Source organism: Capra hircus, chromosome 7, assembly GCF_001704415.2.
Source record: "Capra hircus breed San Clemente chromosome 7, ASM170441v1, whole genome shotgun sequence".
NCBI classification, from domain to species: Eukaryota; Metazoa; Chordata; class Mammalia; order Artiodactyla; family Bovidae; genus Capra; species Capra hircus.
The window spans coordinates 41,397,118-41,413,696 of record NC_030814.1 but is presented as its reverse complement, the minus strand read 5'-3'; the positions used below and the strand labels follow the sequence as shown (position 1 = coordinate 41,413,696).

The following is a 16,579-nucleotide window of genomic DNA, read 5'->3' as shown; positions in this document are numbered from 1 at the left end:
GCAGAAAATTGTATTCACTCAGATAAATACACTCCTTATCTTTGCAAAAAAAAAAAATGTTTTTTTAATTTCTATAGAGAATTCATGGATTCCCAAAGAGTAAGCACAAAAACCTAAGGATCTCCCAGATCTGGTCTAGGAGTGTTAATCCAAATAACAGTCTTTGTCCTGATTTTCTGATTAATGTATTGAGCTTGAACGTCTTTCTCCTTGCTTTTTTTCCCAACTAGGTTTAAAATAGCAAAAAGAGCCTTTGGTCAGATTTAAGGTCAAAATTACATGGCAAACTGAAAAAAGATGCATTGTTTTCATCATTTCCCCCATTCAGCATTTTGGCACTTCAGCATTTCCCCAAAGCAGTTTGAAGACTGGAATGGAAGTGATTAAGAAAGTGATTTTTCTGCTAAACCCCACTGCCCCTCCTTACCTCTGCATAATCAGCCACAAGGTAAAGCTCCACATACTTCATGGAGTGTAAATCTTCCCTTTTCATCTAAGGAAGAGACATAAGCACATCAGAGCTATGGAATAGTGGACTTGGCCTCATTTCAAAACACTGCTCAGAAGCGGTGGAGTTAATAAGCAGTGAACCTCATTACCAGGTTCCAGAGACAACTTAGCTATGATCGTCTCACCATCACCCTCACTACACCCTCTGCCCGCCATCTTGGTTATCACAGGAGGCTGCTCTGGGACACCGGGTCCAGCCCTTTAGTCTCCAAAAATAATGAGCTGGCTGTCCAGTGCAGACAGAACAGAGGCCAGCATACTGTGAGGGAACATGTTGACAAACTCCCAAAAATATTTAAACCACGTACCTCTATTATTGGTATAAATAAATACAAGCATTTTGTGCATGTGGTTAAGCAGCTATTTCAAAAAGGGAGGCATAATTTTTTTTTCTCACATTTTAAAGTTTCTGAAATCAGCACCTCAGAGTATTTTAAATGAAGTAATGTTTTCCCCTAAGCAGTTATTATATCAAATACAAGGGTTTCTCACACTCAACAATGACTTAGACTAAAAGGAAAATGCTGGGACTTCCTTGGTGGTCCAGTGGTTAAGACTCCACGCTTCCAACGCAGGGGGTGCAGGTTCAATTCCTGGTCAGGGAACTAAGATCCCACACGCTATGTGGCGCAGCCAAAAAATTATTTTTAAATAAACAAAAGGAAAAAGCTATTGCCTCCTTCTTAGCCATCTCCATTCAATTTAGAAACACTTCTGGATCCAAGGAAAGGGTGCTCAGAAGGGATTATCTCCCGGCTGACTCTTGTACTGAGAAACTCACCCTGCGAGGTCGCTTCTTGGTCTGGTTTGTAAACTGGGGGACCCAGTCCCTGGTGGTGGACTCGAATCCACAGTTCCCGAGAGGCAGCTTGAGATGTTCGGATCTGTAAATACGGTGGTGGCTCTCGCTGTCAGGAAGGGGCTCGATGATATAGCTGAGGTCACTGCTCACTATAATCAGTCCTCTGTCGACAAAAGAATTAGAATCTCTGGTCAAAGACTATGGTCCTGGAAAAGCCCCTTGCTCGGGCCTCAGTTTCCCCATATGCAAAATGGCACAGCTGGTTTTGATCACTGCTTTTTAATCTTATTAAGGGGTCATGCACTCCCTGGTGAGAATCTGATGCAAACTGGGACCTCCTCTCCAGAGAAACGTCATGTGGGCATGAGATGTGGTGCACAGTTTCAGGGTGTGAAAGCCTATCATGGAAAAACTCGAAGGTTCTAAAAGGGCTGGAATAGGGACAGTTAATACTTGTAAAGGATGGCAGGGCTAGAATTCCAAAAAGCCTTCGAATCCCAAACATGGCATACAGCAAATCATAGGTGAAAACTTTACAGGCTGAGAAAGAGACGGTATGTTTAGGACAGGAAGAGTGCTGGTCTAGGGGAGAGAAGACCCAAGTTCTAATCTTAGCTCCAGTATTAAATTGCCAAACGCTCTTCAACAATCTTCTTCAGTCACTCTGTGCCTCAGTTTCCCCAGATGCAAATGCCAATGTTAATTTTCTAACTTCACAGGACTCCTGGGATGATTAAATGGAAAGACAAGTATCTTTGTTTTTGGAAGCCAAAGCTAGAGTCATCAGCTACCAGCCCCAATTTCCCTAGATCAGGAACACAGCTCTGTGGTGAGGTGGTGGCCACAACCAAGCATATGTGACTACTTTTTTCTCTGGGTTACATATGCTAACCTTGAACTCAGAATAAAGATGTATATTTGTTCATTATATTCTTTCACTCATTGAGTCCTTACTCTGTGTTAGATGTAATCTAGACACAATCCTTGTCCTTGAGTAACTCACATTCCATTGGGGGACAGACATTCATTCCACAAATGCTTCCTGCTATGTCAGGCATTGTGCTAGTTGCTAAGGATGGAGTAGTAAACAGGACAGATAAGATGCCTGCCCTCATGGAGCTTAGAGTCTGAACATAGGAATAAATCACTGTAGCATGTAACAGTGGAGAAGGCAATGGCACCCCACACCAGTACTCTTGCCTGGAAAATCCCATGGACGGAGGGGCCTGGTGGGCTGCAGTCCATGGGGTTGCAAAGAGTCAGACACGACTGAGCAACTTCACTTTGACTTTTCACTTTCATGCATTGGAGAAGGAAATGGCAACCCACCCCAGTGTTCTTGCCTCGAGAATCCCAGGGATGGCAGAGCCTGGTGGGCTGCTGTCTATGGGGTCACAGAGTCGAACATGACTGAAGCGACGTAGCAGCAGCAGCATGTAACAGAGAAGGCAAAAAGCTTTCCCCACCCTTAACCCTGATGGATTGGACACAGTTGCATGGAATGCTGCATCATTGAGGCTTCTGGGCCCTTTATCTGGATTCGGTGAGAAAGAGTGCCATGACTTATTATCAATCATTATCACCAATATCAATGGAAGGGATAGCAGAGGCCCACGTAGCAGGTATCTACCATCCTTGACACTACAAGATGAAAACTAGAGCAATGGAATGTGACCAGGGCTCTGGGGAAGGAAGATCCCAGCAATGAATCCCAGGAGTCCCATAGCATTTTGTGTGCTCCAAAACCTCAGGCTTTATCCACCCAGAAATTTCAGAAGGTAAAGGACCTGGCAGGACCCCTCTTAGACTGTCTCAGCTTCCATCCCTAACCTGGACCCCTCCAGATCCCTGCCCAGGTTTTGCCCTTTGGGAAGAGCCTGCGAGGCTCTCGAGAGACAATGCCACGTCCTAGTCAGCAGCAGCCCTTCCTGGAATCCATCCCCGGTTGACCTCGTTCCAGTGTCAGGGAGCCTGACGACTTTCCAGCTGCCTCACCCAGGCTGACACAGCAATCCTGAGCCAGCCCCCAGCGGGACACCTAAGGTGCTCCCTGAGCAGCTGGGGGTGGGGATGGAGCAAAGACCAAGGGTCACATCCGCTCCTGAGTCCAGACGGGAAAGGGCAGGGGGCAGAGCTGCTGTGGGCATCCTGTTCCCAAGCTATCTGCTCATCTCGGCTGACCAAGGCCCCTCCCGACCCCTCAGTTTCCCCCAAAGGCTGCAAACACTGGAAGCAAAGGGTCTGACCACAAACCAGGTGACGGCTTTGTCTGCATTCTGCTGTGGCTATGGAAAGTCCCAGAGTAGCTGACAGGGCATCGCCTGAACAAGCCTCTAGGCCAAATAGGACAGAGACCACACAGGATTCTGGTGCACAGTGAACAGCAATCAAGCTGGCTATAAATCACTGAGTCTGTGCTATTGGCCATGCACTGTGCTAAATATTTTACTATTCACACAAACTTCTATGATTCTTACAAATATTATCCTCATTTTACAAATGAGAAAACTAAGGCTCAGAGAGGTTAATTAACTGACCAAAGTCACACAGACAAGAAGAACCTAAGCAGCCTGGTTCTATGTCCTGGGATCTTAACCATGACTTCACTCTGCCTCTGTCACAACAGCCCTGTAGAGTGGCTATCAGTGACAAAAATCAGCAACTCTCCTCTGAGGTGTGCTTGGCCATCACCCAACTGGCTTGTCTGGAGTAAGACACCAGCTGGGAGAGGCACTGTCTACTTTTCCTTTTTAGACACCATTTTGGGGAGAGTTAATTATGTGCCAGGCTTCCCAGAGTCGAGTCTGGAGTAAAGAGTCCCCCTGCCAATGTAGGCGTTGCAGGTTCGATTACCGGGTTAGGAAGATGCCCTCGAGAGGGAAATGGTTACCCACTCCAGTATTCTTGCATGGAGAATTTCATGGACAGAGGAGCCTGGAGGGCTCTACAGTCTATGGGGTCATGAAGAGTCAGACACAAAGGAGTGACTTAGCACACAATTATATGCCAAGGGCTCTGCATACAATTGTTCTTATTTCATTCCCACATTAATGCTATAAAGCACCATCATGGTTCCCATTTTATAGATAAGGAAACTGAGCCTCAGAGAGATTAATTAACAAACTCTCATGCGTATTGTGTGGCCAAAAATTTAAGGTCTGGCAGAGTCTAGACCCTACTCCCTTAACCTCTGTGCTATCTGCCTCTATCAATGAATTCCAAACCTATGAGTCAGAGATAACAGGATAAAAGCTCCCAGAGCTATCCATTAGAATATTCTACAGAATGTATTTAAAATGTCTATGTCCTAGAGACTATCACACAGAGTGAAGTAAGTCAGAAAGAGAAAAACAAATATTGTATATTACCACATATACGCGGAATCTAGAAAAAAACAGATGAACCTATTTGCAAAGCAGAAATAGAGACACAGACGGAGAACAAACATAAGGACACCACTAGGGGAAAGGGGATGGTGGGAGAAACTGGGAGACTGGGATTAACACACAATCATATACAATGTATAAAACAGGTATCTAAGGAGGACCTACTGCACAGCACAGGGGGAGGGGGCGGGGAAGGCCTGGGTCCAGGCCCAGTCTAGGAAATGCAGATTCTGTAGTCTGAACATCTATTTGCACTGGGGGCAAGCCCCACGCAATCCCCTGCGCAGTCACCCTCAGCAGCTCTGACCTGGAGCCCAGGCTCTGGAGGGGCCCATCTTTTCACAGAGCTCCAAGCAGTCCTGTTCCAGGGAGTGGGCAGATTACCACTGGAGAAACACAAGCTCAGAGTGACCCTGAGGGTCCTTGAGCAATAGGACTCTGTGGCTGCTCTCTGCCCCTCCTTCATGCGGTCCCCCATAACTTCCCTGTGTCACAGCTGCCATCCCCCTACTCCCTAGGGTGGAGAAGAGGCAGGCAGGGGCCCTAGCACATCACAGGGAAACCAGCTTTGAGAGTGGGGGGACCTGTGAGAACCTAGTTCCCAGGGGCCTCCCCTCTCACCACCCCCAAGCCCTGCTAACTGTCCTTCCCTGAGCACTCCCCAGTCATTTCTCCTCCTAAACATCTCTGCTGATCTCATTTGTGAAATGTAAGCACCGGCAGAGCTTCGCCTGGGGGTGGAGGTGGGGGCTCGGGAGGGGGACCCAGGAGGCAGGGTGGCCACGACCTCACACGCAATTCTCCACTCTGCTCTGCATCCTATTCCTCATTGTTGAGAGCTTGATGCAAATGAAATTGTACAGAGGAAGCCTGGCAGGGCAGGTCAGGCAGGCAGTGGATTTAACCCCTGAAAGACTGCTAGACTCACCCAAAGGCATCCTTCCAGGACCTAGATTTGAGAACAGCTTCTTGGGAATTATTCCATTCGGAGCTAAGCCTAAAGGGGCCGCAGCCTACAAGGCTACATCCAGAGCTTCCTTAAGAGGTAATCACTCCATCACCCTTCTTTCCTTCCCTCAAAATGTGCGTGCAAGTGAGAAGGAGGGAGTTTCAAAGGCAGCACTGAGGGGAGCCAAGAAGGCACGTGGGTGATGTGATCCCTCCGGGATGGGGGCGGCAAGGCACAAGCGGAGAGCCTGGGCTCAGGAGCGGGGACATACCTGGATTCAAAGTCTGGCTCTGCTGTCTGCTAGCTGTGGGGCGTGGCACTCAACAAGACTGCCCTCTCACAGGGCTGCTACGAAAACTGAAGTCATAGGCAGTGCTTACTAACCATTAGGGTAAAAAGACAGCTAACAGTCACTGGGCATGTATTATACACATGACTGGTACAAGGCATCTTATCAGTAGCCATTCAACACGTGTCCTGTGCGTACCTAATGTGCGCCAGGAACAGTTTTAGGCACTGGGGATGCAGAAGGCTTATAAAAAACAAAAATCCCTGCTCTCAAGGAGGCGGCACTCATCATCTAGTGTAAACCTACCAATGACATCACTACTGTTGCTCCCATTTCACAGATGAGAACACTAATGCAAGAGATCTGAAGCAAAGCATCAGGCTTTAAAGCAGGAACTGCCTGACTCCAGAATCCACACCTGGCACAACCTGATGCTGCCCTGTGAGAGTTTACTCGGTGCCTGACACACAGGTGGCCACCTTATCTGTTCTGCAGCAGGAAGGCCAGATGGGCAAAGGGGCAGACAGGCAGAGACTGGCTTCTTCTGTCCCAGGCGACCCGCCTCCCAAAACTCTGCCTAGTCTCCCTGTGGCGCAGAACTTCCGACACCGAAGGATCCTTTTCACGGTCTGGTCTACCCTCCTTTCTCGGACAAGAGGAACAAAAACCCAGAGACACAGGAACGTGCCCAAGGTCACTGAGTGAGGACCTAGGGGCATATCCCAGGCCTCCTGTTGTCCAGCCTCATTACTTACGCGCGGGGCCCTGACGCACCCTCAGCCCCCCAGCCAGGACCCACTCCTGCACCATGGGCACCATCTGGGCTGAGTGAGGCTCATGGGAGGAAACAGCCGGGCCAATGGAAAGCCGGAAGGAAATGAAATCAAGCAGGGAGAGAAACACTCAACAGATCACACAGCCGAGAGGTGTGAGACGAGATCTGAAACTCAGATCTCTTGACTCTGAACTGTGAGCTCCTTCTAAGCCATCACACACACGTTCACACACATCCTCCTGTGCTCACTCTCAGCTTCGTACTCTCCCCCACAGAGTCTGAGTCCAGGGAGCCGGGGTAAGGTGTAAGCACAGTGAGTGTGAGCCCCAGAGCACAAGGACACATCTGCTATAATCTGAGCGATGCATCAGATGACTACAGGTGATCTACTGTGTGTCTCTGAGAAACTCTACATGCAATTAAAGCTACCAGACATTAGTACATAAGATACTATGCACCTATTAAAAGAATGAGTTTGATCTATGTGTGTCTAAGACATAATGTTAAATTGAGGGGGCATAAAACTGACAGAATGGTATGTACAGGGTAATCTCATCTGGATTAAAGAAATCATATATATATATATATATATATACACACACACACACGATTACATATTTCAATTATGTATACCCCTCCAACAGTGATTACAGATAGGAAATGAGGTTGACAGAAAGGGCAGGACAGGATAAAGAATTTTCACTTCGTTTAGTTTTACGCTCTTTGTATTAATTGAATGTTTAACACACCCATTAGCTATATAATGATCATTTTTAATGAGTATTTTCTTTACAAATAGACTGATCATTCAGGTTAAAAAAAAAATGTTTTTACTGCAATCAATACCTCTCCTGCTGACAGACAGACAGTGAGTGGGGTAAGCTGGGGACACACACATGGGCAAGTACACACAGTGTCTATCAAATCCCACAGGTTCAATCAAGGACATCTCAGCCCAGTAATGCCTAGATCTCCTCACAAATAATCACTGCTCCTAACATTTCTACTTTGTGTGAATCTGCAAAGCATTTGTGCACACAAGATGCTGTGCAGGACATTTAGAAGATGGGCCCTTCACAGAAGAAAGGCTTGGGGACTGCGGATACTATGCTGTTATCAGTCGCTAAATCATGTCCGACTCCTTCCAGTTTCATGGATTGTAGCCCACCAGGCTCCTCTGTCCACGGAAGAATATTGGCGTGGGTTGCCGTGCCCTTCTCCAGCGGACACTAAACATCCCTAAGAAATGGCGCACATCCCACATCTTTTCCTTGGTGTAGTCTGTAAGTATCCACAGCTGCCACTCAAATCTCAAAGGGGTCAGTGGCCTAAGCAAGGTTACAAAGCATTATATCACATATCCATGTTCCTTTTTGGAAGGAGTATTTCTAAAAGGAAACACAAGAAAGTAGTTAACAATGACTACCAAGAGGGATTCAGGAAATAGGAAGAGACCTTTTCCACTGTACATTCTTGTATTATTTGAATTTATTTTTACTATGATCCTGTATTACTTCTTTAGTTAAATTAGCCTAAAGAACTGCTTGGGGGAGAAGAGGGGACCCAGCAACAGCCTAGAAACTCAGCTGAATTCCTCTGGATTTGGATCATCACCCTGAGGATCCTACTTGGTATAAATCCTACCTACTTTCTCCAAATCACAAAGTGCTTGTTTCCAGAAGAGAAGCACAATTGCTATGGAGATTTTCCATTGCAGCATCACTTTATGAGCCTTGGTGGGGGGACAACGTGAGGGCTACATGGGTTTGAAGCCTGCTGCTGCTGCAGCTGCTCCTTCTCCAGAGTCCGAATTGAGCCATCTGGCTTGCGATTCCAGCTCTTAAATCAGTCAGGCCCGCAGACACCCTTGGTTTCTTAAGGTGTGTAGCGAGAAGGCTCGGAAAATAAGGCGGGTGAACTCCACCAGAGGTAAGTGTGCAAAACAGAAACACATGGATGGCTCACTCGGTTCTCCCCTGTCAGCACAGCTGTGGGAATGATTTATAAGAGTCTGGGCCAAGTTCCCACTGCTGCAGACCAAGAGGACAGAGGAAGAGGCAGAGAGAAGTGAGTCGCACCTGCATGTTCCCTTTCGTCCTTCTTGGGACAGACGTTGTTTACTTGCAGGCTGCAGGTGGTGGTGGCTGGGCCTGTAAACACCACTGGGAGTTGGCCAGGCTCAATCAGGTCACTTGAGCAGGGGATTTGGGGCCACTGTTATGGTCTCCCAGCCAAAGCTTGTTTCCTGCCTAATTCCCTCCGGCCGACTCAGCCTGAAGCCTTACAGAGGAGACATGGCTCGATTTATAAACAAACACGTGGGATCAGCAGCATGATGGGCCTCACATTGGCATGCAAGCCTGGGAGAGTCTCAGAATGGCTTCACTGTGGTAAGATGACAATAATCCTGTCTGCATGCTTTAGCACTTGGCATTCTCCACCATACCTATCATCCATGCCCACTTTACAGACAAGACTGAAGGCTCAGGAAACTACTTTTATATGCCTGTCTTCCCTCAACCTGTGTGGGGCACTGGCAGAGAACAGACAGCCAATATTAACTTGCTGAATGAAAGGAGCAATCATTAATGTCCACTGATGGATGAACGGATAAAAAAAGCTATAGTACATATATAAAATGGAATATTACTCAGCCATAAAAAAGAACAAAATTATGCTATTTGCGGCAACAAGGATGGACCTAGAGACTGCCATAATGAGTGAAGTAAGTCAAAGATAAATATTATGATATCACTTATATGAGGAATCTAAAAAAAATGGTACAAATGAACTCATTTACAAAACAGAAATGGAGTCCCAGATGCAGAAAGCAAACTTGTGGTTACCAATGGGGAAAAGCAGGGGAAGGGATACACTGAGAGATTTGGACTCACATATATGCACTGCTGTATATAAAATAGATGACTAATAAGTACCTACTGTTCAGCACAGGGAACCCTACTCAATACTCCCTAGTAACCTATATCGGAAAAGAAACTAAAAAAGAGTGGATATGTGGATATATAAAACTGATCCACTTTACTGTATAGCCGAAACTAACCCAAAACACTGTAAATCAACTATATTCCAATAAAAATTAATTTTAAAAAAAGAAACAATTATTGACTGAATCAATCAAGAGAGGAAGGGTACACGTAGAAACACCTCCTTCTGGCTCATGAGAGCTAACATGTGTAAATCTTCCCAATGATGCCTTTAGTAACATCACATTGAGAGCTTTGAATTGGCCATGGTGGGAATATTTTTATCACTATATTGGCAAATGCTAAAAATAAGGGCTTTACTTCTGTTTTTGTTTTCACAGAGCTAGTTTACCAACACACTGGGCACTACATAGTGTAGGAAATTAAAACTGAGGCAATTAGTATAGACAATTAGGTTTTTCAAATCATCATCCCTTTTCCAAAAGGAAGGGAGGGTGGGAAGAGTATAAATAAATGATATTACTTCAATAGACATGTAAATCCTACTATATGCAAAGCACCAGGGTAGGCTGGAGGAGAGAAACAGATATTGAGACAGAATTCCTATTCTCAAGGGACACACATACTCAGGTATAAACTATAACTTGCACACGAGTCATCTGGGGATTCTGGTAAAATACAGGTTAAGATCCAGTAGGTCTGGGTGGGACTTGAGATACTGCCTTTGAACAAGCTCCTAGGTGATGTTGATGATGCACCTCTGTGGGCCTCACCTAAGAAGCAAGGGTCTGGGAGGTGACCAAGTGCCCGTATGTATGGGCCAGTTAGCTATCTATTAGCACAGTCTATGCTATTGTGCTATCTCAATGTGCAACCCTCACAACATGACAGAGGTCTATTTCCCTTACCCACATTTTACAAGTGACCGAGCTGGTCAACTGCTATTGGCTCAAAGCCAGGTTGTCTGGCTCACAGAATGAAGTCACTCGCTTTCCAACATGCCATCTAGATGGAACTTTTCACCTCATTTCCTGTCCTGAAGATTATCCTTGCTCCTCCCTTCTCTTCCTGCTCTTTTCACTAGCTGCCCATTTCCCTTTTTACTGCTTATGAGCACTTCTACTGGAGAAGAGCAAAGAAGTGGGAATAAATTCTCAAACTCATCAATTTCAAGTGTATGAACCATTTCCTTTACGTCCTGTATTTTGGTGCTTTGACATCTGGGGCCTTGCCCCTGCCCCCAGGGTTAGCCAATTCCCTGAGACAGAACTCACCACTGAGCACAGCATGCTGCTCCAATGGGGATCTAATTCTCTGGGCCACCACTCCCTTGCCTGTTCACCCCAGGGCCAGGTACCAGGCACCTAGCAACAGCCCCATGCCCCAGATCCCACTGAAACTATTAAAACTAGCCAATCCTAAGCTGCTTACCCCACCTTGCCTGTTCCTTCCCATAAAAACCATAATAAAGACTTGCCCATATTCCCTTCTCCCCCTCTGCCTCCTGAGTGACCCTTGGGCCCCCCACCAAGCATGGCACGCCCCAACCTCTTGGGATCTTGAGCACAGCCATCTTTCTAATGGCAGCTGTCTCCTACTCTGCTGGCTTCCCCATGCCCAAATAATAATAAAACCTCAAGTTCCTCAGGAAAGAGTATGCTCAGTCCCAGTGAATTTGCGGGTTATTTTTATCATCATCATGAGGGATTATCATTCCCTTGTCCCTCCCGAGCTCAGCCTTTCTCAGAGCTGGCTTGCACACGTTCTCTACGGACAGCTTCTCAAAGTCCCTGCCCAAGGCCAGCCCCACTTGTCCTCCACATTCCCTTCTTGGGGAGAGAGCCAGGTGCCCCTTGCACCGCAGGGCCTCTTACCTCGTTCCCCGGCAGGTGCTGAGTGTGACGCTGGACTGCTCCGCCTTCCTCACCGTCCCGTGGTAAAAGCAGTGATCCTAGCAAGGAGAGAGCGGCAGTCAGACCACAGGACACTACAAGTCAGCATGCTGGCATCCTGAGACAGGGATGACTGTACACCTACCGTAACCTCAGGTCTGCAAAGAGCTTTCCCAGCCACTGTTTTATTTGATCCTCATGATACTCCTGGGAGGAGGGACAGGGCAGATGCCATCATCCCCAGTGAATTGATGAAGAAGCCAAGACTCAGAGGAGCAGAGGGATTTGCTGAAGGTGTCTCTGCTGGTTGGAGAAGCCAGGATTTCAGATCTCTTTCTATAACATGATGCTGGTCACAGGAAACACTGGCTTCCAAAAAGCTTGCCTCACCACTAGAGTCACCTCTGTGACCACCGCCCATGGGAGCTGAACTGTGTCCCCACCAAAATTCACGTCTACCCACTCTGTATTTCCAGTGCAGGGGGTACAGGTTTGATCCCTATCAGGGAACTAAGATCCCACAGGCCATGTGGTACAGACAAAAAAAAAATCCATATCTACTCAAAACCTCAGAAGGTGATGTTACTTGGAACAGAGTCTTGATGTAATTAAATTAAGATGAGGCAATACTGGACTAGAATCCTTCTGAAAAGAGAAAAGGACACTGACACACACACCAAGAAGAAGGCCATTTGCAGGCAGAGGCAGAGATTAGAGAGATGAAACTAGAAGCCAGTGGGCACCAAGGACGGCCAGGAGCCACTAGAAGCTGAAAGAGGCTACGGAGGATCCTTCCCTAGAGACTACGGGGAGAGCATGGCCTTGGTTTTGAACTTCTAGCCTTCAGTGATGTGAAAGAACACATTTCTAATTGTCCTAAACCTCCAAGATTACAGTACTTTGCTGCAGCGGCCCTAGGAAACTGATCTATCACCCATCTTCCCTGCCTCCCTTGAATCCCCTGCACACCTGGACCAGACCTGATTTTGCACCTGTGTCCATGGACACTTGCAGGCCTACTGCTGCGCTCTCACCAGGACATTTGTCACGGCCATCTGGTCTTCCCAACCCAGCTGGATTCCTCCTGGCTACACACGATGTGCCAGGCCCGGGGCTAGGCCCTAAGACACAACCATGAGTAGAGTCCAGACTTTGTAGGACTTAGCGTCTTGTGAGAGCCAGTCGTAGTTTAAAAGTCATACAGAAATACAAATCATAAAGAATGGCTTGAAATAAAGTTTGAGGTGTCAGCAGAATGTTTGATAAGTAGGGTAGCCAGAGTATTTATGAGGCAAAGCAGGACTCTGCTGAGAGTGATAAAGCGCTAAACCAGACAGACGGACACAAACCAGGGCTGTCCTCAGCAGACCTATGGGTGATAACAAGGGACACATTCCTATAAACTTCGTCCCAAATAAGTCAAAAGAGATAAGTTGGAGCAAAGAGAAAAAAGGTAAAATCCCCAGAGCACAGTCTGGTTCTAAGGTCTTAAAAAGGATGTAAACTATGTAGTTGCAGACACGGAAGCCTTATCTTTCCCCACCAGCGTCCTGTGAGCAGGGCCAATCAGAAATGTCCAGCATTCGCCCACATAACAACAGTCTGACTGAGCCATCACCAGGACCTCACTTGACTGCGGTTGTTCCCTGGTCCCCAGCAGGCAGGCCTGTGAACCAGGAGACAGCTAAGTAAGCCATTTGTCTACATTCTCCAGTTCCAGTACCGCCCAGCTCTAGGTATGACTGCAGTGTAACATGCTTTAAATATATAAAGGGTCTTCACACACATCACCGCATGACATAATAATGCCTGCCATTTACTGTCATTAACAACAAGAGCTAACATCTACCCAGCTACTGCTCCTGGATAAACAACTTACATAGATTTTTTTTTTTTCCCTTTAATTTTGATCATAGTCTTATGAGGTAGATACTGTTATTCTCACTCTCAACTAAAGTTGGAGAGGTTTCAAGTCATTCACAGACCACAGTGCAAAGTGGAGATGCAAACCCTAGCAGCCTGATTTCAGGCTCCACGCTCGGCCTATCTTAGCAAAAGCAGACCCAGCAAAGTACATGGGCTTAATTTGTCAAAGCTCTATTATCGGGATCTTGGAGATCCAGTGGCTAAGACTCCATACTCCCAAGGCAGGGAGGCTGGGGCTCAATATCTGGTCAGGGAACTAGATCCCACGTGCTACAACTAAGAGCTTCCATGTTGCAACTAAGACCCAGCACAGTCAAATAAATATTAAAAATAAAAATAAAAAGCTCTATTATCTTTCAACACTGACTCAGACTGAGGTGTTAGTCTAAGCCTTGCTGCTGAGAGCAAGCAAAAAAGCATGCTCCTTTTTCCCATCTTCTCTCAATTTCCTCATCTGTAAAATGTAGTGTTGGAAGAGATGCTTATAAATTCCCATAAAAGTCAATGATTCATCTTACCCTTCCATATCCTGAGAGTCATATCTTAGCATATCCAATATTCAGATGAGGAAACTCAACGTTAATATGGCTGAAAGGGTTTTTCAGGTCACACAGCTGGTTAAAGCCAAGACTAAAACCCTGGCTTCAGACCGCAAACTCTGCAATTTGTTCTACTGGAACACACCATTCCCCCTGTGACCTGACCTAGATCAGGGCTGGAACCCACGGGCCTGGCAATGAGCAGGATCAGGTTCCCAGAACTCCCACTACCCCCAGCCAAGTTTTGTGAGAGAGTGTGGTCTACATCACTTGGGTCAGCTGAAGCTAAGTGATTTATTCCATTCCCATTTCTCTTTGGGTCTTCAGCTCCCAAATAAGAATACTGACTAGGAACCCCCGGGGCTGGGTGGGGGCTTTGCAAGACCCCAGCAGGAGGGGATGTACCGAACAAGAAAACAGAGTCACCCTACATTAGCTGGGATGCGCACTGGTCAACGAGCCCTTTGGGAAGGAGGGGCTGTCTGGGAGGGAGGGGAAGTTCTCTCACTGCCCTCTGTTTGTCAAAGGCCCTCACAGCATCTCTGCCCAATCCTGAGAGCACAAAGAACAAGTACACGAACACAACAGCCATGAAGTCATCGCATTCCTTCTCAGTCTCTCGGCCTGAGGGGGCCACCCAGAGGGGGCTTTCGTAGCAGGAAGCATGAGCTCATGGCAAACTCATGCACTGAGACCCATTCTTCGGCTCTGGGTACAGAAGTGCAAGAGCCCAACGCAGAGGAGGGTGCTTTGTGAGGTCATAATGGCGAGGGGCTTCCGGCGCTTGTCCGTCCCCTCCCATCTCGCTGGAGACAGAGAACCAAAATCTGAAGCGAGGAAGAAGTTTCAACCAGGGGCCATGAAAGGTGTGGAGCCACAGCTGGGCCAGCTCCCCCAGAGATGAAAGGACACGGGCTACTTTGCTGCAGGCACTGGCCACTCCCTCCCCATCCAGGAAGGTCTCAGTGAAGAAGGCAGCACTGATCCTCACATCCAAAGATCCAACATAGCCCCGCAGTACCTACTTACTTCAGACCTCACAGACCCCACCGAAACATAACTGTCCTGTGTCCCTCTCCTTACTCAAGGGTGATCTGATCAACTCATCTGTGCTGTTAACAACTGACAGTGGCTGTTATTGTCTTCTAGGCTATTCTAAAGACTGGCAGGGCTATTTTAAAGACAGGGTCATGTGGGAATCTCGGGTTCCACAGGAAGCTGTTGGAGGGTCACTGAGGCACTGTGCTGCCTACCCGGCACACCTCCCAGGTCTGCAGCCATGAAACCCCATGATGCCCGACCCCAGAGGCAAAAGACACTGCTCCTCCTGCCTGCATCCATCTTCCCCTCTCCTTCACCCCTGCTCTTTGCCATAGAGTTTGAGAGTGCTAAGTTGCTTCAGTTGTATCCGACTCTTTGTGACCTTACGGACTGTAGCCTGCCAGGCTCCTCTATTCATGGGATTCTCCAGGCAAGAACAGAGTCTGAGAACTAGAATTTCTCAACTTGGGCACCACTGACGTTTGAGACAGGATAACTGCTGTGGAGGGATGCCTGTGCACTGGAGAGTAACTGGCACATCCCTGGCCCCTACCCACCAGACAGTAGCAGCCACCTCCCAGTCATGACAATCCAAACTATCTCCATACATTGCCAAGCCTCCCATCCTTTGTTGGCTAAAATGGTCAAAGAAACAAATAGAACATTTTAGTTTATTTGCACCTGATTAAAATTGGTATAAATCATCACGAAGCATATTTTCTTTGCTTTATTATGTTAGTTACCAACATATTCAACAAAGGTTTTTAAGAAATGACTTAAACCAAAATCACTCCTAATTGAGAACCACTACTCTAATCCAAGTCGGACACGACTGAGCAACTGAACTGAACTGAACTGAACTGACTCTAATCCTACAAATTCTAACAGGTCCCCTCTAGGAAAAGCTAGCAAATCATGAAATGTGTGTGATTCATGAGCTTAAATGTCCACTGGTGACCAAATGGCATGATGAAGCAAACTAAAAGACTAAAACTGAAAGACCAGCTTTTAAATGACAAATTTTTGTGCAAGGGACTTCCCTGGTGGCCCAGTGGTTAAGAATTCAGCTTTCAATGCAGGGGCTGTGGGTTCGATCCCTGATCCAGGACCTAAGATCCTACCTGTTGTTGCTGTTTAGTTGCTAAGTCATGTCCCACTCTTTTGCAAGCTCATGGACCGCAGCCCACCAGGTTCCTCTGTCCATGGGAATTCCCAGGCAAGAATACTGGTGTGGGCTGCCATTTCCTCCTCCAAGGGATCTTTCCAGACCAGAGATCAAACCCTTGTCTCCTGCATTGCAGGTGGAATCTTTACTGCTGGGCCACCAGGGAAGTCTAAGATCCTGCATGACGGGTGGCAACTAAGCCCACGCACCACAACTAGAGAGCCCGAACACTGCTAAGACCCAACGCAGCTAAAAATAAATGAATTGAAAATTTTTTTTTCTTAAATTTCTGTACTAACAGCCAGACTCAAGTTTGAGGGAGAAAAACAGCCAATGTGAAAATAGCAGCAAAATAAGAAA

General features: G+C 47.0%; 1 protein-coding gene across 1 annotated transcript in view; it reads right to left on the bottom strand.

Moving 5' to 3' along the window:
• Positions 1-16,579, bottom strand: part of ADAM19 (ADAM metallopeptidase domain 19) — a 94,388-nt gene that overhangs the window by 36,609 nt on the left and 41,200 nt on the right. Inside the window, exons 5-7 of the mRNA XM_018050109.1 lie at positions 11,531-11,607; positions 1,292-1,475; positions 428-493 (exon numbers count right to left, since the gene is read on the bottom strand). Coding sequence (XP_017905598.1) covers positions 428-493; positions 1,292-1,475; positions 11,531-11,607 — 327 coding nt within the window. The remainder of the gene's footprint in view (positions 1-427; positions 494-1,291; positions 1,476-11,530; positions 11,608-16,579) is intronic.